Source organism: Perca flavescens, chromosome 5 (assembly GCF_004354835.1).
Source record: "Perca flavescens isolate YP-PL-M2 chromosome 5, PFLA_1.0, whole genome shotgun sequence".
Lineage (NCBI taxonomy): Eukaryota > Metazoa > Chordata > Actinopteri > Perciformes > Percidae > Perca > Perca flavescens.
The window spans coordinates 35,493,343-35,518,090 of NC_041335.1; the positions used below are offsets into that span (position 1 = coordinate 35,493,343).

A 24,748-nucleotide genomic window follows, 5' to 3' on the forward strand; every position below is an offset into this window, starting at 1 on the left:
GGCCTCAGCGCTTGTTAATAGCTTAGTACGGACAAACCTCTGCCAAGCATTATTACACACAACATATAGCTCAGGGCTCCTCGTTTTATTGCTTACACACAAACTTCAAGGGAAGCAATGAATGTGAACAGTCAGGCGAAGCGGGGGGATGGGGGGGTGGATGTTTTCCTTACTCCTTCAGAACGCAGCCCGAGGTAAAGATAACACTGAGTAATAATGAATGCATGCACAGTTCTCAAGATGGACATTTGAAGATACAATCTACTCTCGGTCATTTCCTCTCTTCTATCTTAATTAAACCCATCTTTCCCCCACTTGGCATGAGCCTGGCTCAGTCGTTCCGCGAGGCTGTGCACAGTTTTTGGAATCAGTCCTCGCACACTTGCACACTTTAGTTTTGCCAGTCAAACTCAGGGTGGTTGTTTTTAGGCGTACATAATGCATCACGTCCTCTGGAGGGCTTAGTTATTTATAGTGGGCCAGGTTTATTTTCAGACGATGCTCAGAGAAAGTGTCTCACACTCTCCTCTTCCTTTGTGTAATCATCATCTGGAGTAGGTGGGGGTGAGGCGTGGAGTTGCGGAGCGAATATTATCAGCAGATGTGCCTTTGAACATAAAAGAGCTGCCCTTTACTTCACATTGGGTCTTATAATCAAGCATCTGTCTCTGCAGCGAGGTTTTCAGGGGATTGACTTTAGAGCTGATGTGTGTGTGTGTGTGTAGCTTGAATTAGTGTGTAAGGTGTTTTCACGCGGATGCTAATTGGCAGCGCATCATGCTCATGGCTCAGGCCTTACGTGCGGGTATGCGTGTGTTTGTGCACAGGATGTGGGGACAGTCTGCAGGACAGCAGCGGGAACTTCTCCTCCCCTGGCTTCCCCAATGGATACTCAGCCTACATGCACTGCATCTGGAGAATATCAGTCACACCAGGGGAAAAGGTATGAGCGTATGAAAAAGCATCAGATTAACTTTGTGATGGCTGAAAAACAAGCTGCACTGACTGTTTTCACTGACGTGGTGTCTCTGTTACTTACTTATTTATTTAACCGTGTCAGTAATCCCGCTCTCTTGGTCTTTTAAGATCATTCTGAACTTCACCTCCATGGATCTGTACAGGAGCCACTTGTGTTGGTACGACCATGTGGAAATCCGAGATGGATACTGGAGGAAGGCGCCTCTCAAAGGTCAGTTTGAACAAGAATATGCTGCAATAGGGCCGCAACTAAAGATTTATTCATAGGAAAAGTGAACACAAATATTTGAAATTGGTCCAGTATTGAGCGAGAATGCTGGAACTAGCAGCTGGAACCGGGCTGCAACCCTAAAGGGCAAATGTGCACCGTCAGTTTCCGTCCACTAAAAGTTCTGTTTTTACCGCTGACAGGCTCAGATTATTATTCTAAGTGTCTAATGTGACAACATTATGGAAAGGATCCCTACAGAGATAGACCTTTTTGTTAAAGAGTAAGATCCTTTTTGTTTAACATGAAACAGCCCCGAAATCGCCATCACCAAACTCCACCAGACTCCATGTAAATAATCAGGACTTTTAGCGTGTGTAGAGCCAGCATATCTCCACATGTAAATGGGTGAATTAAGGGTTTATTTCATCCAAACCAGAGTGGTGATTGTTGGAACAGTGGAAGGATGAACCAAGACGTTTTGATAGTTGATATTTTTCTGTTTCATGTTAAACAAAAAGGATCTTACTCTTTAACTATCTCTGTAGGGATCCTTTCCATAATGTTGTCAGACACTTAGAATAATAATCTGAGTCTGTCAGTGGCAAAAACAGCACTTTCAGTGGATGGAAACTGAAAGTGCGCAGTTGCCCATTAATGTTACGTTGTAGCTGGTTTCTTACTTAAAACTGGACCAATTTCAAAGATTCCCATCTGTCTTGTGATGGCGCAGGGTGGTGATGGCGCAGTGGATATGACACATGCCTATGGTGTGGGAGATCTGGGTTCAATTCCCACTGCGATACATCAACCAATGTGTCCCTGAGCAGGACAGTAGCTCCAGAGGCGTGTGAACTCTGACATAAATAGCAATTGTATGTCGCTTTGGATAAAAGTGTCAGCTAAATGACATGTAATGTAATGTGTTACAGACACACAAACATGGGCTAATAGAGTCCAGGTTGAATACAAACAAAGTTGCCCTTAAACTGATTCATCTGAATTGTCTCGATGAATCCACCACGAAGCGGTGACATCTCTAAGATCTTTCTTTAATATAATTTCGTCCAACCAATAGTCCAAAATTCTAAGATATTCAGTTCATCATGAACGAAAAAGGACTACCGTAGTGATAACTAAACACAGGTTTTTCGTGTGTTAAAATATAAGAAATATGTACGTTATATACAGAAACTGTAGGGTAGAGGCAGTTATGATGGGTGAAAAAGGTACAATGTGACCACTTCATCTATACCTAGGACATACGGTATAGGAATTTGCCATATATTAAACATGCTTATTGTTTAGTTGTTGTCTATTTTTTATCCTGTTTTTGAATTTTGTCTCTTATTTTCCCTCCTATGCTATCACCGTGTGTTTAGTTTCTATGCAGTAAAGGGCTGTGTAGAGGAATTTCAGAGATATCCTGAATTTCTCATCTTGTGGTTCAATAAAGGTTCATCTTATTTATTTATTTTTGTTCTTATTGGTGTTTTTTTGAATATACAGATTCCTCTCAATTTGTGTGTGTTCTCTCTCAGTTGGAACTGCCCCTGGATCCTACTAGGCAATTTTTTATTATTTGTGCTCTGAACATTGTTTGAATTGTTTTTAGTTTAATATATAATGGGGTTGTTGGTTCTCTGTAGGTAGTTTTATTCTTATAGCTCTTTGCTTATCTTATCTTATCGCAGGTGTCGTGATAATCAGATCTCGGTTCATGTGTGTGTGTCTCCACCTGTCACCCAGGTCGTTTCTGTGGCGATAAGCTGCCTGAGCCAATCATCTCCACCGACAGCCGACTGTGGATTGAGTTCCGCAGCAGCAGTAACTGGGTGGGGAAAGGTTTCTCTGCTGTTTATGAAGGTAAGCACCAATTCCCCCGACCTCGCTGCACCCCATTCCAGCGTGCCGCTCAGCTGACTGAAAGCATGGCCGGTCACACATCCAACAATGTGCCTAGAGGCTGCAGTAATATCCACAGCTTTTGGCTCCCCTACTGCTGATGTGTCAGGCACTTTACGCTGCATTAATCAGACTTTTGGCCGGCCTTCACACTCGGCTCCATTGTTTCCAGGCCATGCAAAAGGATGATTTGTGTTTGTGTGTGTGGGGGGGGGAGCTGCTAGTGGAGGCATTTCAGCTAATCCACATTGCGTAAATCAGAACAGCAAGCACACGTTTTTTTTTTCCCCTTTTTTTTCTCAAAGGGCAGTGCTGATGATATTGCTATCAAGGGAGCTCAGTATTGTCTTTTTAATTGTTTTTACTGTCCCATGCAGCCATCTGTGGTGGGGAGGTGAAGAAAGACAACGGTCAGATCCAGTCCCCCAACTACCCCGATGACTACCGGCCCAACAAAGTGTGCGTGTGGAAGGTTACTGTAGCCCAGGGATACCACGTCGGCCTTACCTTTCAGTCTTTTGAGGTAAGACACCAGTCCTTTGTTATTTATTAAAGGTCTTTGGATGCTTTTATATAGACCTTAATGGTCTCCTAATACTGTATCTGAAGTCTCTTTTATATAGACCTTAGTGGTCCCCTAATACTGTATCTGAAGTCTCTTTTATATAGACCTTAGTGGTCCCCTAATACTGTATCTGAAGTCTCTTTTATATAGACCTTAGTGGTCCCCTAATACTGTATCTGAAGTCTCTTTTATATAGACCTTAGTGGTCCCCTAATACTGTATCTGAAGTCTCTTTTATATAGACCTTAGTGGTCCCCTAATACTTTATAATAATTTCTGTGTCTGTAGCTATTTAGGATGAGGGGGGGGGGCAAGGTGGAGGGTGGGGGTGTGGCCTTGACCAACTGCCACTTTGACTTATGACCTCATAAGGAGAAGATTCCAGATTGGCCCATCTGAGCTTTCATTTTCTCAAAGGCAGAGCAGGATACCCAGGGCTCGGTTTACACCTATCACCATTTCTAGCCACTGGGGGACCATAGGCAGGCTGGGGGAACGCATATTAATGTTAAAAAACCTCATAAAGTGACATTTTCATGCCATGGGACCTTTAAGTCAAATGTTTTTGTCTGACTGATTTGCTGTCCTCAAATAACCCAATTTAAAGAGATCACTTTGCTCTCTGGTGAGGGGCATTTGTCATTATTATTTGTAATTTATACTACTACACTAATTCAATTCAGTTTATTTAAAAAGAGGACAGTGCAAACGAATAAAACGCATGATTATACATGGGTTGAAAATGCCACAATTAGCCCAAAGGCTATTTTTCGTCTGTAGTCCCCCGGCTCGGTGTTAAAAAAAAGGCTTTTTCAAGATGAATAAATTATTAATCTGCCGATTAATAGATAATGAGAGCTTGTCTTAATGTGTGCTTAACTAATCATGTTTCATTAATACTCGATATAAATGCATTTTTTGATTGCTTATATCATTCACAAATGGAAATAAGGAGATTTTTGTGTTGGGACTTGTGGGTGTAAATAAGCTGTTTTGCTAACCCCAACACATTTACATTGATGTTGATTAATGTGCTCTTGTTTGCTAAAAGCAATCCTGAACATCCCAGTAAGAGATGAATAAAGATAGCTGACCCATTAAAAGAAAAATAGTTTGTTGTTTGGTAGCTTCATTGGTCCTTGGCGTAGATCCTCCAAATAAACGTCAAATAACATCACACCCTCTGAACCCCCCCCTCAGATTGAGAGACATGACAGTTGTGCCTATGACTACCTGGAAGTGCGAGATGGAAACTCTGAAACCAGTCCCCTACTGGGACGCTTCTGTGGCTACGACAAGCCAGACGACATCAAAACCAGCTCCAACCAGCTGTGGATGAAATTTGTTTCAGATGGTTCGGTCAACAAGGCCGGCTTTGCTGCCAACTTCTTCAAAGGTCAGAGGTCAAGGGTTGTAAATTCTTTAGCGAGAATGGCAACATCTGTTTATTCTGACATGTCAAATCAAAACCCTCTGTCTGTCGTTATCTTTCAAACATTACAGCGGTATAAGTTTGTTTCAGATATTTCACTTTTCACCGTTTCTCTGCCTGGCTCCGCTGTTGTTTTTGGAGGGTTTTATTTTTTGTTATGCCTGGGGGGGCCGGCAAAAAGGGTCCTAACATATCTTTGTGTTTTCAGAGATGGATGAGTGCTCCAAGCCGGACAACGGTCGCTGTGAGCAACGCTGTGTCAACACACTAGGCAGCTACAAGTGTGCCTGTGACCCGGGCTATGAGCTGGCTGCTGACAAGCGCAGCTGTGAGGGTAAGTACAGCCCTGCTCACTATGTCATTTACATGTTAACACACTTTACACAGTAAGCCATCCAAATACAATAAGTACAGTCATTTTTAAAACCAGAAAAGATGCCAAGAGTGATGCTTGTGCTGGCCGGGAACTACCTTTTTAAAATATTGAGTCACATCAACACAAGCATTATTTTTTATCTCAAATGATATGTTGTTGTTGAGGACCTAACTCTGAGAATACAAGCTGTACAATATCTGGTTGACCGCTGTCCGGCCCTAGAGAAAGTCAGCTATCACTACAGCTTTGCTTCGTGCACTGATATTCAGCGTATGCAGTAGATTTTTTTTTTTAGGGCTACAACTAATGTAACCATTATTTTCATTGTCGATTATTTTCTGGATTAATCGGTTAGTTCTTTGGTCTCTAAAATGTCAGAAAATTATGAAAAATTTCTATCAGTGTTTCCCAAAGCCCAAGATGACGTCCTCAAATGTCTTGTTTTTTAGTACAGAAACTAGAAAATATTCACATTTTAAAAGGCTGGATTTTTTCAGATTATTCGATTATCAAAATAGTTGCCGATTTAAATTAAAAGTCAACAACCAATCGATTCATCTTTGCAGCTCCTAGATGTTTGAGCTTTTGTAGAAAATATAGAGCCGTAAAAATAAAAAATTAAACAAGCAAATTAGCTGCATTTACATACAGAGAAACAAAGAGAAACTGGTGCCTGACATCTGTATGGCAAATAAAAAAAAAAGTACTGTAGTTTTGCCCTTCCAACATTTCACCTATGTCCGCATCTAATAACGTAATAAGTTCAGCTAAAAATAGCCAGTTGGGGGGGGGGTAACACCAGTTGTTAACACGCGTGTATTGCGTAACTGATACAAAGCTTGCCTGAGTCCTCACGGGCAGGTCAGGCAGTAATCGGGTTTATTCCGGACACAAAAGGACATTTCAGAGCTTTTAATTTAATTTCTGAGAGGTTTGCAGCGTAACATTTGGAACAAGTCCTCTTGAAACATTTGATGATATAATTTATTTTTGTGTGCACATCTGCATCGAGCTATAAACTTTTTGATCTTGTCCACACATCCTCATTTTATCTATATTCTTGTAATTTATTTTATGCCTTTTGTTGTTTTATGTAGCCAACAATATGCTTCTTTTTTTTTTTATTCAGTGCTTACTTGTGTTCAATTTGTCGATTTTTGGACTCTTAATGGTAATTGCTGCCTTTTTAAATTGTTTAATTTTGCATATTTGTAGTATATATTGTAGATCTTACATTGTTTGGCCTTATGTGGAAAACAAAGGAAGAATTTCATGGTAGAGGGAAACATGTTTCCTTACTGTGCATATGACAATAAAACTTTGAACTGAATTATACATTTTTAGGTGAGATTCCTTCTATAAGCCCCTAGGGGTTCCTTAAAGCTTTAGCACGTATTTTTTTTTATATTAATGAACGTCCGTTACATTCAAGCCGTTGCCAAGTGAGTTGCTACAAAGCTAATTAAGACTATCAGCTCCACACAACTCTCTCTGGATTTCTCAGTGTGACTATGTTCCGAAGATGGTGGTGTCCGGCAACCTTCTAGTGCAGGAAAATCTAGCAAACATTTACCTCTTCTGAAGAGCCCATCATGTTTTTGCAATCCTCCGTGTCCTCCTTGGTTACAAGCTGCGTGGAGGAGGGGTGGGGGTGGTGCGCAATCACGCTTGTGTTATGTGGACGCGCCGACAGTTTTGTTGTCATTACTTAGAATTCCTCATGGGGGAGACAGAAACTACGCACTATAGCTTTAATCTCACCTGTTGTGTTTCTGAAATAAACACATACATTCAACATTCAAATTCATATCCGTTGAATTCCGTTCAGTTCAATTCAATTCCATTCAAACTGTCTCCACCCATGTTGTGTCCTCTGTCCAGCCGCCTGCGGTGGCTTCATCACCAAGCTGAACGGGTCCATCACCAGCCCGGGTTGGCCCCGAGAGTACCCCCCGAACAAGAACTGCATCTGGCAGCTGGTTGCCCCCACACAGTACCGCATCACTCTGCTCTTTGACGTCTTCGAGACTGAGGGCAATGACGTGAGCACTGGGCTTATTTTGAATCGGCGCGGGGTGGGTTTGTTCTGTGTTCTCTCTCTCTCTCTCTCTCTCTCTCTCTCTCTCTCTCTCTCTCTCTCTCTCTCTCTCTCTCTCTCTCTCTTTCTCCCTAATTGCACACACTTTTCCTCTCCTCCTTGTGTTTCATAATTAAAGGGAGACACTACGGGTGAATGGGGAAAATATTTCAACTAAAATATCGATGTTAAACTTCCCGATTTATTACTTAAATTATAACATAATTTTTTTGTATTACAAGTTTTTGGAAATGTTATGTTTAAATATGCAAATTAGGCATTATCTTTCTAAATATGCGCTCATTTGTATATATTTCCAGAACAGAAATGTGAATACTAGATTAAGCCATAAAGTATTCCAGTTCATTTTGTTGACATTGTTAGAGGGGATTTTCAATATCTATTTTTATCACTCTATAAATCAGAAAATACTCTCAACAGCCACAAAAAAAATACATTTACGCCACGTTTTCATGTATAAGGTATATATGTTATGTAAACCAGGCTGTGAATAATATCTGAACAAAGCCCTGTGGATGCAGCTACAGAATCTAGACAGGAATGAAAGTGGAAGGTTTGGTGTGAGAACTATTGAAGTGGAGATTTCTGGCTCAGAGTCTCAGAGAACAAAACTTTTAAAGATATGGATTGTAAAATTCAGACATTTTAAAGACACTAGTGTAAAGGGTAAAACTTTTTAACTAACATATGTCACCATGAAACTTCCTAATTACTAAGACAATTATTTTTTGTATTACAAGTTTTCTGAAATGTACATGTGTAGATATGCAAATGAGGCATTATCTAATGCTAAATTTTGCTGAATTTAGGACAATTTTACAGACACACAGACAAATTGTAGTAAAATAAATAACTACATGTGTATTTTGGATGTTTTTTCTCCTCTAGTCTGAAAGAAGACATGTTATGCAAGCAAAATAGCCCAACCCTTAATATTAAAAACTGATATTTTTTGCCTGTTGTGTCTCCTCTTAAAACCAAATGAAAATGTCCCAGCCTCTTCACATGCTCTGTTTCTCCGCTCAGGTCTGTAAGTACGACTACGTGGAGGTGCGCAGTGGGCTGTCAGCAGATTCAAGGCTGCATGGGAAGTTCTGCGGGGCAGAGAAACCAGAAGCAATCACCTCCCAGTACAACAACATGCGCATTGAGTTCAAATCCGACAACACAGTGTCCAAAAAGGGCTTTAAAGCGCAGTTCTTCTCAGGTGGGTCCTTTTGACAGTGATGTGCACAGCTTCTCAGTCAGTCACCAGTGTTTTCCCTAGCTTTTTGGAAGACGTATAGTGGGTATATACGATTGGACAAACGCGTCACGTGGCGCTGGCTGCTCCGGCATTTCAAAAGCGAACCTAATGGCGGCTCGTTCGGAATACAGTCTCATATTTTACGAAAATAGTTCACCGAAACATGTTTCTGAAAACATTTTAAGCGAGAAATAGGCCATGCAGCATTTGCTGAATCTGTTTTTATTTCAGATCGACAAAGGTCAGTTAAAAGATTTTCGTCAGCTCCTCTTTTGCATAAAGTTGGCTGGATTCAACTTTATGCAAATGAGAAGAGGGCGACTCGACGCCCCACTTCTCCCAAGTCCCCGCAACACTACCAGAATGCATTCCACGGCTGCTTACATAGAAATGAATGGGAAGCGGGGAAATGATAGCCTCGTGAGACTGTCCTGATCTTGCGAGCTCCAGTTTTCCACTCGCAGATCAGTCTGGCATCTTGAGGTAGAGAAAATTTGGAGCCGTTAGCCAAACGACCGGGCCAATCAGCGTTGGTTTTGAGGTGGGTTAGGTGGTGATAGACAGATGGTTTATCCAATCAGCTAACCAGTATTTTCAGAAAGCAGTAGCCCTAATTCTGTTAGCCGCTCGCTAATGCTTTTTTTCTCTTGGATCCTTCTTTTGGAATATGGTCCGGGAACCTGAAATGGGGCCTTTTATTCCTAAATTCTCGTTACACAAACGGCAAAATGTTGCTTGCATGCTGAGCTTACGAGCTATGCTTTGCCTGCAGCAGCAGGGGCGGGCTTGTGGTTGTATTTTCATACGCTTTGTGGATCTGATTGGTTGATTTGGCCCGTCTATCACCAACATAGGTGATAGACAGATGGTTCATCCAATCAGCTAACCAGTATTTCCGCCCCTTCCCAAAAGTTCTCCAACGGAAAGTTCCCAGATGGATATGCTGAGCAAATGTGAAGCAATCCATCTGGCGGAGTCAGGTTAGGGAAATGACGCTGACAATAAACACACACCATTAGGTGCGTGTATTTGGCAGGGGGAGGGGGGGGGGAGGGGCTTAGGCGTGCTTCCTTTATTACATGTTTTTCAATTTAAAACAAATGCAATTCCCCCCCCCATACATTCTGTGTCTCTTTGTGGGATTATGTCTCTTTGTAGTCGTGTTGTCTCTCTTTTTTGTCATTTTTGTTTTGGGTCTCTGTGGTCATTTGGCGTCTCTTTGTAGTCGGTTTGTGTCCCTTTGTGGTAGTTGTGCGTCTCTTTTTCACATCATTTTGGACCGTTTTTATTACTAGCATGTCTGTGTCTAAAATGTTGGCAAAGCTAGAGCCGGTAATAAATAAATAACACTCAAAAAGTTTAAAGATAAAACTTGCTAAAGAAGTCCAACTACAGTCATTAGATCTGAGAAAAGTCTTTTAGTTACATTCATTAGGCTTAGGCGGTACCCAAAAACAGCTCGGGTGCTGCACCTAAACCTTATAATGGCGAGGAAAACACTGTACTTGGATGTCAGTCTTGAAAGGAAACAGTCACCAAGGTGGTGTCCTTCTTTGCTTCCTCAGACAAAGACGAGTGCTCCAAGGAGAATGGTGGCTGTCAACATGAGTGCGTCAACACGTTCGGGAGCTACAGCTGTCAGTGCAGGAGTGGCTTTGTGCTGCATGAGAACAAACATGACTGCAAAGAAGGTATTTCACTCCAAACTCTAGTCTCTTCAGATTCAGAAGACTTTGTTGTCTGTCATGACAGAAAATCGTCTTAGACATGGCTCAACAACACTTTACTTCACTTTGATATGTTTACACCCATGCAAGGGTATAATAGTTTTGAATTTGTACTTACTAGCCAATTTGACTGGTGATGAAAGAAGCAAACAACACCGCGTCTGTTTGAATCGTCCGGCTGCAGAAACAATTTAGCGGTATTGCCACCAGAATGGTCTGTTTTCCGCCAAGAAATTTGGGTGGTTTCGTGTGTGATTTGCTTGGAAACATAATCTTATGCATGCTGCGTTCCAGGCAACCCGTAACCCGTGTTTTCACGACCTACCGGTGAAAGTACCCTGGAACTGCAGTCAAACCCGTACCTTACTACCCGTGAACTCGTACCAGATGGTTGTACTCCCAGTTACGGTTTTTGACGTCACACACACATAAACAACAATGGCGACTCCTGTTGATGCTGTACAGACGCCAGTGATTAACGGTGAGAAATAGAAATAAATAGACAGAAATAGGCAACGTGAAGTAATTCCGCACATTGTAATCAAAACAATACACATACAATTGTGTACTACTACAGGTTATGTTTATTAAATGAATTCCAAAATATGTCGCTGACTAGAAATCGCTAGTATCAGCTAGCACTAGCTAATGTCAACGTTAGGTAGCCGCTAGCTGACACTAGCTAGAAGGGTTTGTCGTGACTTGAAGTCGGAATTTACGGGCTATAAAATTGTGTCTGGAACGCAGCATTAATCTGGCAGCCCTGCTTGTAGTATTAATCCTACATTTCCCATGAACCTTATGTTGTGACGTTTCATTCAACGTTGGATACGTGCCTAGCGTGCATGATCGATTACGAGCTGCGTTGAACCGGAGAAGACTTTTATGTATATGTGTCATCAACCCAAATAAAAACAATTTAAAGAAACATGCACGCTTAAATGTATTCAGTGGCACGCATGATCTGGTTTATTAGCTAGTGGAAAATCTGATTTGCTGGTAACTTTAAAAATCTACTAGCCATGTTGGCTGTTGATGATCAAAAAAAAGTATTTAAAGCCCTGGCTAGATATACATACAGAATACATAGTTGGAGAATATCAATGATGTTTAATGTTTAATTTTTGCGCTACTTTAGCGTCCGATGTGATTTAGCAATTACGGCACGGCGCCATCTCATGTCAAGTCTGTTCAGTTTCTGTGATTCAGTGTCACAACAAGAGTTGACGGAAATTCATGCCGTCACCTTTTTTTCTTTCAGTAATGATATATCATAGCAAAAAAAAAACTAAAACCGAAATGATTTACGTTCATTTTGATTTTATTTTTATCAGTTTTTTTAACCTGGCAATATAGTTTCGGTTAGGTTTTTCTTGAAGATTTTAGTTTTTATTTTGTTTCAGTTTACTAAAAATGTTTCACTGCTTACTTTCCTTTTTGCGTTTTTAGGTTAGCACGTTTATTCTCGCAATCGTAACAGACATTAGGGTTCGATGAGCGCATGCTTACTTACATGTGTCAAAAAAAACGGTTTGAGTCTGTTCCATATAAGCGTGATATAGAGGTCTGTGTTGACTCAGTCATGTCTTTTTATAGCTGGCTGTGATCACACCGTGAACAGTGTGAGCGGTGTCATCACCAGCCCCAACTGGCCGGATAAATACCCCAGCAAGAAGGCATGCACCTGGGCACTCACCACCACTCCGGGCCACCGCATCAAAATCGTACGTATCCCTTCGCTCTGTGTATAATTTCACCCGTCAGTCACTGTATTTATTTGTGTGTGTGTGGCTTGTTTGCCTGATAGAATTGCTAAATCCACGGAGGACATCTGTGTTTACTGTGCTGCTGTCAGAAACTGTTACACCAGTCCTAACGATGATGTGTGGCTCCCTCTTCTGTTATCGTCTGCATTTGTTTTTTGTCTGCTGTGTCACTGACATCAAGTAGATTATTTGGTTACACTTTACTTGAAGGTATCTACATAAGAGTGACATGACACGGTCATAAACATTATAAACAAGTCAAACGTTTATGACATAACACTTCTTTTAGTAAGTGTCGTTATGGTTAGAGTTAGGGTTCATGTGTCATGACAGTGTCATGTCACTCTTATGTAGATATCTTCCAGTAAAGTGTTACCGATTTTATTTTTCGCGTTCAGTGAAAGAAAATCAGTCACCAACTTATAATATCAAAGCATGTCGAGCGTGCCTCGGTTTCTAAATAATGTGACAAAAATTGTAAAAGCCATTCAGCAGAAATTCTTTTCCTTCAGTCTTTACGTGCTTTTGTCCTTCACCTGGCCTAGAAAACAGGTTGCATGTGCCCAAAGCTCCTTCACTGTGCAGGGCATCATTTAGTCAAATATTGCCTCTGCTAGTTTACCTGTGTGCGAAGAGAATTACAGTTGTTTTCAGTGTTCTAGAAATAACACATATCAATTATCTTATCATATCTTTTGAGCAGCACCAAACACCTAATGTTTGATCTCAATTTGTAAATCACTTATTTAAACTTATCTTAATGAGTTAGTGATTTCATGCATGTTTTAAACTGTGAATACCAACTTTTGCCTTCTAACAGGCGATTTAGAGACCCTTCGTCAACAGGCTCAAGAACTCTTTTCTACATCAGTCTATCCTGTTGCTAAACCAAAATCAGCGTGCTGCCAAATAAGACCTGGATCCGAGGATATATTTCTTTATCATGGCTGTTGATGTGTTTTCATCTTTGAATGAAATGAGATTCTGCGTAAATTGATGATAAAGCGGTATCCCACTGTTAATGCCCATCTTGTTTTGTGGCAGGCCTTCAATGAGCTGGACATGGAGGCCCACCTGGAGTGTGCCTATGACCACATTGAGATTTACGACGGGCGAGATGGGAAAGCTCCGAGTCTGGGTCGCTTCTGTGGCACCAAGAAGCCCCCGCCCATCATGTCTAGTGCCAACAAGCTGTTTGTTCGCTTCTTCTCTGATAACTCCGTGCAGAAGAAAGGCTTCGAGGCTTCCCATACTGCAGGTAAGTAGTGAGTAGATGCCGTTATACCAGTACTCTGTGTCTCTTCCTGCTTGAGAAAACAAAGAATAGGAGCTAAGAGGGATTCCAGTAAAATCTCTAAGCCTTCATGTTTTTGGGACATTAAGTTAATTTAAGGTCAATTACTCGCATATCAAACTTCACAATGGTATTTGGATGTAATGCTTACAGCAGTTAGTTTTATTCACAATACTCCCCACCCTGTCTGAGAATGATTATGACTCATATCTAACCACAGAGCATGTTAAAGGATGCTTTGTAAGACTGTAACACCACAAATGAGCCACAGACCAACAAGTACAGAATCTGTACTTGTAGCTTCTCAACGCTGGCCCCTGGCTACAAAATGTCCAACCGTATACTGTGAAAATAGTGAACGTAGGATTCGTGACGTCACCCATTGGTTTGTCGACTGCCGTTTTGAAGCCTCGATGCCATCTTGTTTTTTTTTAAACCGAATGTGATGATTGTTGAGCTGGGGAGGATGATGCGGCCAAGCCAGTGTTGTTTATGGTTGCAATGACGCTGCGCTAGGCTAAACGCTAAAGAGGGAAAGTTGATTTTCAACCCTTCTGAAGCTAGTCGTCCAGCGTAGATTTACCGACGGGTAAACGCAGACGTCCGGGTACAGGTACCATTCATCTGCATCTACGGCAGTAAAGAAAATCTGCAAACTTTCCTTTAAGTTAGAAGCTAACGCTAGCTGTAGCTAGCTAGCTTTAGGCGACCAAAATTTCCATTCCATTTAACTTTGATGAGGTGAAAACACAGAGTGAGAGGGTCACAGTTTAAGTTAAAAACACAGACAACCGCCAAAAACAAGTTGAGGTCTATTTTAATGTCCACAGTGTTAGCATGGTTAGCATTGCTAAGCCTCTGGCCTGATTGACAGGTCTTAAAGCATCCCCTGCTTTATCGTCTATTTTAAAATAAATGGGACCATAGTTTACAAAATGAACATCATGCTGTGTTGAAGAAGACTTAAAACTAGCGATTGAGACCATAAACTCATTATGAAAATGTTTACTGAGGTAATAAATCAAGTGATGAATAGGGTTATTTTATCATAGACTTCAATAGAAGCGGACTTCTTTTATGAGCCAGTAGAGTCGCCCCCTGCTGGAAATTAGAAGAACGCATTTTTTTTTTTTTTTTTTTTTTTACTGTTTATTTTTCTTTCTTTTTTTAAGCAACAGAACACTGACAGTAATAATGACATGTAAGTAAATAAAAATAAACATAAAATGAAGTAAAATAAAATAAGAATTTTCCATCCATCCATCTTCGTCCGCTTATCCGTGTCGGGTCGCTGGGGAGCAGCTCCAGCAGGGGACCCCAAACTTCCCTTTCCCGAGCAACATTAACCAGCTCCGACTGGGGATCGAGACATGTTCCCAGGCCAGGTTGGAGATATAATCCCTCCACCTAGTCCTGGGTCTTCCCGAGGCCTCCTCCCAGCTGGGCGTGCCTGAACACCTCCCTAGGGGGCGCCCAGGGGCATCCTTACCAGATGCCCGAACCACCTTTTTTTCGACGCAAAGGAGCAGCGGCTCTACTCCGAGCTCCTCACGGATGACTGAGCTTCTCACCCCTATCTCTAAGGGAGACGCCAGCCACCCTCCTGAGGAAACCCATTTCGCCGCTTGTACCCTGGATCTCGTTCTTTCGGTCATGACCCAGCCTTCATGACCATAGGTGAGGGTAGGAACGAAAACTGACGGTAGATCGAGAGCTTTGCCTTCTGGCTCAGCTCTCTTTTCGTCCACAACGGTGCGATAGATTGAATGCAATACCGCACCCGCTGCGCCTATTCTCCGACCAATCTCCCGCTCCATTGTCCCCTCACTGCGAACAAAACCCCAAGGTACTTGAACTCCTTCACTTGGGGTAAGGACTCATTCCCTACCTGGAGAAGGCATTCCATCGGTTTCCTGCTGAGAACCATGGCCTCCGATTTAGAGGTGCTGATCCTCATCCCAACCGCTTGACACTCGGTTGCGAACCGATCCAGTGAGTGCTGAAGGTCGCAGGCCGATGATGCCATCAGGACCACATCATCTGCAAAGAGCAGCGATGAGATCCCCAGCCCACCAAACTGCAACCCCTCCCCACCCCGACCACGCCTCGATATCCTGTCCATAAATATTACAAACAGGATTGGTGACAAAGCGCAGCCCTGGCGGAGGCCAACCCTCACCTGAAACGAGTCCGACTTACTACCGAGAACCCGGACACAGCTCTCACTTTGGTCATACAGAGATTGGATGGCCCTGAGTAGAGACCCCTCACCCCATACTCCCGCAGCACCTCCCACAGTATCTCCCGGGGACCCGGTCATACGCCTTCTCCAAATCCACAAAACACATGTAGACCGGTTGGGCATACTCCCAGGCTCCCTCCAGGATCCTTGCGAGAGTGAAGAGCTGGTCCGTTGTTCCACGACCAGGACGGAATCCGCATTGTTCCTCCTCAACCCGAGGTTCGATTTATCGGCCGAACCCTCCTTTCCAGCACCTTGGAGTAGACTTTACCAGGGAGGCTGAGAAGTGTGATACCCTATAATTGGCACACACCCTCTGGTCCCCTTTTTAAAAAGAGGAACCACCACCCCAGTCTGCCACTCCTTTGGCACCGTCCCAGACTTCCACGCAATGTTGAAGAGGCGTGTCAACCAGGACAACCCCTCCACACCCAGAGCCTTGAGCATTTCTGGACGGATCTCATCAATCCCCGGGGCTTTGCCACTGTGTAGTTGTTTGACTACATCAGTGACTTCCGCCTTCGGACGACAATCCCCGTTATCCTCCAGCTCTGCCTCTAACATAGAGGGCGATTAGTCGGATTCAGGAGTTCCTCAAAGTGCTCCCTCCACCGCCCTATTACCTCCTCAGTGGAGGTCAACAGTGTCCCATCCTTACTGTACACACAGCTTGGATGGTTCCCTTCCCCCTCCTGAGGTGGCGAACAGTTTTCCAGAAACACTTTGGTGCCGACCGAAAGTCCTTCTCCATGTCTTCTCCAAACTTCTCCCACACCCGCTGCTTTGCCTCTTTCACGGCAGAGGCTGCAACTGCCTCCGAGTCCTCCGAGATAACATATCCCGGAAGGACTCCTTCTTCAGTCGGACGGCTTCCCTGACCACTGGTGTCCACCACGGTGTTCGTGGGTTACCCCTTGAGGCACCTAAGATCCTAAGACCACAGCTCCTCGCCGCAGCTTCAGCAATGGAAACTTTGAACATTGTCCACTCGGGTTCAATGCCCCCAGCCTCCACAGGGATGCACGAAAAGCTTCCGCCGGAGGTGTGAGTTGAAAGTCTGTCGGACAGGGGCCTCCTCCAGACGTTCCCAATTTACCTTCAAGACTACACGTTTGGGCTTACCAGGTCTGTCCAGAGTCTTCCCCACCCCTGACCCAACTCACCACCAGATGGTGATCGGTTGACAGCTCTGCCCCTCTCTTCACCCGAGTGTCCAAAACATACGGCCTCAGATCAGATGAAACAATTATGAAATCGATCATTGACCTTCGGCCTAGGGTGCTCTGGTACCAGGTACACTTATGAGCATCCCTATGTTCGAACATGGTGTTCGTTATAGACAATCCATGACTAGCACAGAAGTCCAACAACAAACAACCACTCTGGTTTAGATCAGGGAGGCCGTTCCTCCCAATCACGCCTCCAGGTGTCTCCATCATTGCCCACGTGTGCGTTGAAGTCCCCCCAGCATAACAATGGAGTCCCCCACTGGAGCCCCATGCAGGACTCCAGTCAAGGTCTCAAGAAGGCCGAATACTCCGAACTCCTGTTTGGTGCATATGCACAAACAACAGTCAGAGTTTTCCCCCACAACCCGCAGGCGAGGGAGGCGACCCTCTCGTCCCACCGGGTAAACTCCAACACAGCGGCGCCAGCCGGGGGGGCTTGTGAGTATCCCCACACCCGCCCGGGCGCCTCACACCCTGGGCAACTCGGAGAAGAAAAGAGTCCAACCCCTATCCAGGAGTATGGTTCCAGAACCGAGACTGTGCGTAGAGGTAAGCCCCACCAGATCTAACCGGTAGCGCCCACCTCCCGCACCAGTTCCGGCTCCTTCCCCCACAGAGAGGTGACGTTCCACGCCCCCAGAGCCAGCGTCTGCCGCCCGGGTCTGGTTCGAGGCCCCTGACCTTCACTGCCACCCATGTGGCATCGCACCCGACCCCAACGGTTCCTCCCACAGGTGGTGGGCCCATGGGCTGAGAGATGGGAGCCACGTAGCTTGTTCGGGCTGTGCCCGGCCGGCTCCGTGGCAAACCCGCCACCAGGCGCTCGCCGACGAGCCCGCCTGCCTGGGCCTGGCTCCAGACGGGGCCCCGGGCTTCCTCCGGCAGGGTCACTCCATCTCTACCTTGCTTCTTCATTGGGGTTTTTGAACCATTCTTTGTCTGGCCCCTCACCTGAGACCACTTTGCCTTGGGAGACCCTACCAGGAGCACAAAGCTCCAGACAACACAGCCCTCAGGTTCACAGAGACACACAAACCTCTCCACCACGATAAGGTGATGGTTCACGGAGAAGTGAAACATGTTTATACATACTCAGCTATAAAATCAATACAAGTACATAAACCCACAAATCAAATTAAGCAACACAAGTTAGAATCTACCCAAATCTTGGCACTGCAGTGAAGCAGTTTCACTTAAAACGTATGACCTTTTCTGCAAACCCCATAATCTGATCTGTTACAAGCCGTTGCTCCCCCCTACACACCCAGACATTGTGCGACACATCTCTGTATTAAAGGGTCCATTTTCAGTTGCAGATTTGCCGTCATTTGTTCCATTATATAGACTCTTTTCGGTCTCTGGGTTCGTTGTGTCGGGGTTGGCGGTTTTGGCTCCTTCCAGCTCTTCGTTATCATTTTCTTGGCAATCAGAAGTATTCTCAATATGTATTTCTGACTTGTGTTGTACATCTCTTCAGGTACCACTCCTAACAAAAACAGCTCTGGCTCAGGAGAGACCTCAAACCCCATCATCTTTTTAAGTTTCTTTTTTGATAGAATGCAGCTTTGGCTTCACGTTTCAGGCCCGGAAGCATCGTACATTATTTTTACAGTCCAACTCATCTCCAATGTGTCCAACTCATCTCTTCTATTCACAGAGTGTGGAGGCCGCCTAAAGGCTGAGGTAAAAACCAAGGACCTGTTCTCCCATGCCCAGTTCGGGGACAACAACTACCCCGGAGCCTCGGACTGCCAGTGGGTGATTTCGGCGGAGAAAGGCTACGGCGTGGAGCTCATCTTCCAGACCTTTGAGATCGAAGAGGAGGCGGACTGCGGCTACGACTACATGGAGCTCTTTGACGGAGCCGACACCAAGTCTCCACGGCTGGGACGTTACTGTGGCTCAGGGGTGAGAACATTTTCCTAACAAAAAATACACTTCTCACTGAATGTCTTTGCTTGTCGCAGCACTGCAGTTTTACAGTAAAACAGCAGGTGTATTCACACAATTAGCGCTCCTGTTGTGTAATCACCTTTGCCAGCAGTTTGTAAAAGGGTGTTTGTGAACAAGCCCGGAGCTTTTGATTCCAATGTCTCTCTCTTTAAGAGGAGACACTGAGGTGAATAGGGAAAATATTTTAGCTAAACCATTAAACTTCCTCCTGTTGATTACTTGCAATATGACAAGTATCTTATGTCTTGCGCATTTTTATGAAATGTTATGTTTATATATATATAATATAATGCTATTATAATTATAAAATATAAAAAAAACTGTTCATTATGAGAAAAGTATGAGATTTCTAACCGATAAAGATGTGTACCTTAAGGTTTATTTTTTTTAGATGTGGAAGGAAGTCAGATTTGACCTCTGAGGACCTTTTAGAGGTTAAACCCAAGATGGCTGCCAGTCCCCCAGCTCTAAAGTTCAAAAGCGTTACATTTTCGGAACCAAAGAGTGTAGAAAAACGTTTAAGGTGTCATTTTTAACTAAATTGGAGATTTATTTAGTGATTCTTTTGAGATCATGGATTTTTTTATACCTACTTTACATGACTTTTTTATGACTTTATTAGACATACAATACTAAGACTTTCTTTCAACATACTATACTATGACTTTTCAAAATCAGAATCAGAAAGGGATTTATTGCAAAGTAACACTTTGGAATTTGCCTTTGTGGTTGGGGCATACATAAACAAACATTTCATACTATACTATGAATTTTTTATATATTTGTTCGACATACTATACTACTGTATGTCTTTTTTCAACATACTATAATATGAATTTTTTTCAACATACTATACTATATAGTATGTATATAGGGATTTAAAGTAAGTGTACAGAAACTAACACTTACATGAATTTGCCTTGGTGGTTGATTCATACATCAACAAACTTAAGGTTTATTTTTTGGATTTGTTTTAACATACTATACTATGAATTTTTTTACATACTATACTATGACTTTTTTCAACATAATATACTGTGAATGTTTTATGACTTTTTTTCAACATACAGCACTATGAATTTTTTCGACATACTATAAATATTTTATGACTTTTTTCGACATACTATATTATGACTTTTTTGTGACTTTTCTTTCAACATACTATACTATGACTTTTTTATGAATTATTTCATCATACTATACTATGAATATTTTTATGACTTTTTTCCATATACTATACTGACTTTTTTCAACATACTATACTATGACTTTTATCAAAATCAGAATCAGAAAGGGATTTATTGCATAGTAACATTTATAGGGAATTTGTCTTTGTGGTTGGGGCATACACAAACAAACAAACATTTTAAACATAAAAATGAAAAACTGTATACTATGACTTTTTAATGACTTTTTTGACATAAATTACTTTTTTCAACATACTATACTATGACTTTTTTATGACTTTTTCGACATACTATACTATGACTTTTTTCAACATCAGAATCAAAATCAGAAAGGGATTTATTGCAAAGTCACACTTACAAGGAATTTGCCTTGGTGGTTGGTTCATACATCAACAAACAAACATTAAACATGAAAATGAAATAAACAATAAATACAGAAACAAGTATATGCAATATCTGTTTGACACTTAGAAGAAAAGGGCTGAATGGTTTAGTTCAGGATGTACAAAAATGTTTAGTTTCTTGAGGTGGGGGAGGGGTTAAGAGTCCAGGTCAGTGGGGGTCCTGGGCCTTGTTAATGAGGCTGACTTCAGAGGGTAAGAAACAGTTTTTGTGGCGTGAGGTTTTGGTCCGGATGGACCCCAGGGGGCGGATTTAAACAGTTTGTGTCTGGGGTGAGAGGAATATGCTCCAATCTTTCCTGCCAGCCTCAGCGTCCTGGAGGCGCACCGTTCCCGGAGAGACGGCAGAATGCAGCCAATCACCTTCTCATGATACGCTGCACTCTGCAATCGTCCTAAGCAGTGGCAGCAGCGTACCAGATGATGATGATGATGATGATGGAGCAGAGGATGGACAGTGTAGAAGTGCACCATCCTTGTCTTTGGCAGGTTACCTTCCTCAGCTGCTGCAGGAAGTGCATCCTCTGCTAGGCTTTTTTGATGATGAGGGAGCTGATGTTCAGCTCCCATGTGAGGTGGGATACTTTACTACATTTTTTATTTTTTTCGACATTACATATTATGACTTTTTTGATATATTTTTTTTTCTGCATGACTTTTTTCGACATACTATACTATGACTTTTTTCGACATACTATATTATGATTTTTTTCAGCATATACTATGAATTTTTTCAACTTTTTTCAATATACTATACTATGATTTTTTTTATGACTTTATTCAACATACTATACTATGATTTTTTTTATGACTTTATTCAACATACTATACTATGATTTTTTTCGACTTTTCTTCGACATACTATACGATGAATTTTTTTGACATACTATACTGTCACTTTTTTAATGACTTTTTTTGACATACTATACTATGAAGTTTTTATGATTTTTTTCAACATACTATACTATGACTTTTTTAGCTAAGGCAATATCCAAGTGGAGAAAAATTCTTCCAATAGACAAACTGTAGTAAAATAAACACCTAAATGTGTATTTTGGATGTTTTTTTTCCTCTAGTCTAAAAGAAGAAATGAGCCCAAAACCTCAAAATTGAACAAACAAACTCCCCTTTAATGACTTTGTTAAAGTTGACATGGTCCTCTGGGTGTGGGAGTGTTGCTGTAGAGGCGGCTGTAGGTTGACACAAGCCGTTGCTCCCCGGGTGCCCATGAGCCTCTCAGATTCTCTGGCATCAGGTTGTAACAGCGAACGAATCCGCCAGTGCTGAGTCTGGAACAATGACGCCAGCAGGGAATAGAAACACAAGTTTCCTCGGGTCAGAGAACAGCTTGATTTCATTTACACACTTCAGTAATAAGCTCTGGCCTTTTACTCCCGCCTGTTCCTGTAAATGATTTGCCGGAGGGGACATAACACCCCCCAAGACCCTGGGGAGCAGCTCCTCAATCAAGTTTTCTATTATAAAACGGGTTTAAAAAAAAAAAAACTGACACAATTCAATCCAAAGTAGGGTGAAAACTCATTAAGTGTGTGTGGAGGCTTACTTTTAGCCCAAGGGCTTTTCTCCGTTTTAAATAGCAGAGAACATTTAGCTGGTTGTACAATAAAATGTATACGCCGCTTTCTTCTTGTGTTTTAAATCCCTTTCCTAATAAGCCAAGGACTCATGGGCTATTGTAGATATATTAATAATCTCTAGCTCTGTGTTTTACACTCGGTTGCACAAGCTCTGATTTCGCAGCGCACGTCTTTGTTGTAGCCACAGTGCGGCCGCCGCGGCTCCTGAAACGACTAATTATTTTTTCAGTCTGATGTTCCGAACTAATTAATAGTCACGTGGTAACATTGTTCTGACAGCCAGGCAGGTCAGGTGTTGCATATTTCCTGTGCACGCATCATGAAGTTAATCCCTCCTTTTGTTTCATAAAGCGATGGACTTTTTACTCAAGACGGTAGGAGTAAATGTGCTCGACAGAATATGGTTTTGTTCAGGGAAGAAATGAGCTCGGTGGAGCCGTGCACCTGGAACTAATCATCGGAGTATATTTTATCCTCACTTCAATAGCAGCCAAAGCCTTAATCAGAATAAAGCTGGGACGGGACGGGGCCGGGTCCCCGGACCCTTACGTGGCCCCTGGCTGTTACAGAACTAGTCCTCTGCAGTCTGAAGCCATTCGTCACAGTCACTGATTTGACTTCAGTTTCAGTATATGAGAAATCTTTAGTTTAAAAGGGAGACTACAGGCAAAAACAGCACTTTTCAATTTAGATTTTGTACGCTATTTTGCTTCCATAATGTCTTCTTTTTGTGTGTGTGTGAGTATTTCACATATTTCACATATTCTGAGCCAGAAATCACTTCAGTAGCACTTACATACACCAAACTTTGCAGCTCCATTACTGTCTATTTTCTGAAGGGTTTTACACAGGCATTTGTTCATATAATCATTCATTGTTGGATAAATGTAACATTTCATACCTAAAAACATGGAGAAAATGAATGTTCTTTTTGTGGCTGTTGACAGTATATATCACTCCAGGATTTTTGGAGTGATTAAAAAAAGAGATATCCAAAATCCCCTCTGTAAAAACATTTGGCCCTAACATAACAATTTTGAACCTGGCTTTATCCAATGTATGCAAATTACTGCATATCTAACGTGCATGTCTTAATGTAAGTAATCAACTGGAGAAGTGTAATGGTGATGTCTTAAAGTTTAAATATTTTCCCTAATCACCTGCAGTGTCTCCCCTTAACTGAAGTGCAGTCAAAGAAGCAGAAAACAACCGAACGAATGATTTGCTGTGTCCCTCTCCGACAGCCTCCGGAGGAGATCTACTCGGCCGGTGACTCCATTGTGATCAAGTTCCGCTCCGACGACACCATCAACAAGAAAGGATTTCACGTGCGCTACACCAGCACCAAGTTCCAGGACACACTGCACTCACGCAAGTGACCAGCGGGGGCCGGAAGGGGCCGTGCGGGGCAGAGGGGCAAACGAAGGGGCCCCCAGGGGAGGCGCCAGCCTGACGCTCGGAAACCTTCGGCCGCCACGACGAATCAAACACGACAGAACAGCCGCAAGAACGCCAACCGCATCTCAGCTCCTAGGGGCTCTAGCTCCCCCCGCAGACTGTGAGGAGTAAAGCCATTCTGCAGTACACCTTGTTTTTACCTTTTTATGGTTAGGATTGGGGTGGGAGGATGAAAACGTCCACCTTAGGTGGACAGTAGGGGAAAATTTATTGACCAGATCGCTCGATAATTTTTGGGTTTCTTCTATTTTTTAATTTTAATTTTTTTAAACGTGCCTCCTTAATGAGTGGCACAAAGGAAAACAGTGGATTCTCAGGACCTGTAGGAAGACAGGCATCAGCTGGACAGATCCCTGCTTTTGTCGGGCCAGCCCTCCACGTCCAGGGGGGAGGGGTGGGGGGGTGGGAAGGGGGGAAGAGGAGTGTGGGAAGGCCTTTGGTAATTGCTCTCCTCTCCTCACACTCTCATCCCTTTAGGTTCCTATCTGTAAGAGGATTAGAAGGACTTGACTTGAGATTTTCTTTTTGATACTGTATGTCAGTCAATTGCATGTAATTACAAAAAAGGAAAGAAGGAAAACTGTACAGGGACAACACCAGCATTTGTAATTGGCATTGTCCTGGCGACCAGTGGCAAGATTCTCGTTGTTACCATTAACACGGAAATTTAAGGAAGCAGTTATCTTATTAAAGGACTAATAAATGAGTTGTGGTCCATGTCTTCTGACTGGCTGTTACTGTACCTCCATGTATAAAGTAATGTGTATGATCTTTCAAAGGGAACATGTGCTTTCCTCAGCTCGAACCAGTTAGCACTTTACAGTAAATTGTTCCAAAATCATGAACTTATGACTTTTTGTGAAATGCAATGCCAGTTCACTTATTTTTTAAATGCATTTTATCTCTCTTATTCTTCATTGTTGTTGTTTTATTTTTTTTGCTCCATTTAGTCCCTCAGGCATACTTGAACATTGTGTGTGCCCTGTAACATGGGGTAATAAAGATATGACTTATGTTTCAGTGTTGATTTACAGTTCGGATGTAAAATAATTTCTCTCCAGAGAAAATGCCTTTTCTTGGTACAA

At 42.6% G+C, this 24,748-nt stretch overlaps 1 protein-coding gene across 1 annotated transcript in view; it reads left to right on the top strand.

Moving 5' to 3' along the window:
• The window catches only part of bmp1a (bone morphogenetic protein 1a), a 67,237-nt gene extending 43,195 nt beyond the window's left edge, over window positions 1-24,042 (top strand). The window contains exons 8-20 of the mRNA XM_028578293.1: window positions 828-943; window positions 1,087-1,189; window positions 2,936-3,052; window positions 3,469-3,614; window positions 4,857-5,052; window positions 5,297-5,422; window positions 7,346-7,506; window positions 8,589-8,769; window positions 10,374-10,499; window positions 12,132-12,259; window positions 13,346-13,559; window positions 18,724-18,974; window positions 23,450-24,042. Of these exons, the coding sequence (XP_028434094.1) occupies window positions 828-943; window positions 1,087-1,189; window positions 2,936-3,052; window positions 3,469-3,614; window positions 4,857-5,052; window positions 5,297-5,422; window positions 7,346-7,506; window positions 8,589-8,769; window positions 10,374-10,499; window positions 12,132-12,259; window positions 13,346-13,559; window positions 18,724-18,974; window positions 23,450-23,584 (2,000 nt within the window). The 3' untranslated portion in view covers window positions 23,585-24,042. The remainder of the gene's footprint in view (window positions 1-827; window positions 944-1,086; window positions 1,190-2,935; window positions 3,053-3,468; window positions 3,615-4,856; window positions 5,053-5,296; window positions 5,423-7,345; window positions 7,507-8,588; window positions 8,770-10,373; window positions 10,500-12,131; window positions 12,260-13,345; window positions 13,560-18,723; window positions 18,975-23,449) is intronic.
• The last annotated feature ends 706 nt before the right edge of the window (window positions 24,043-24,748 follow it).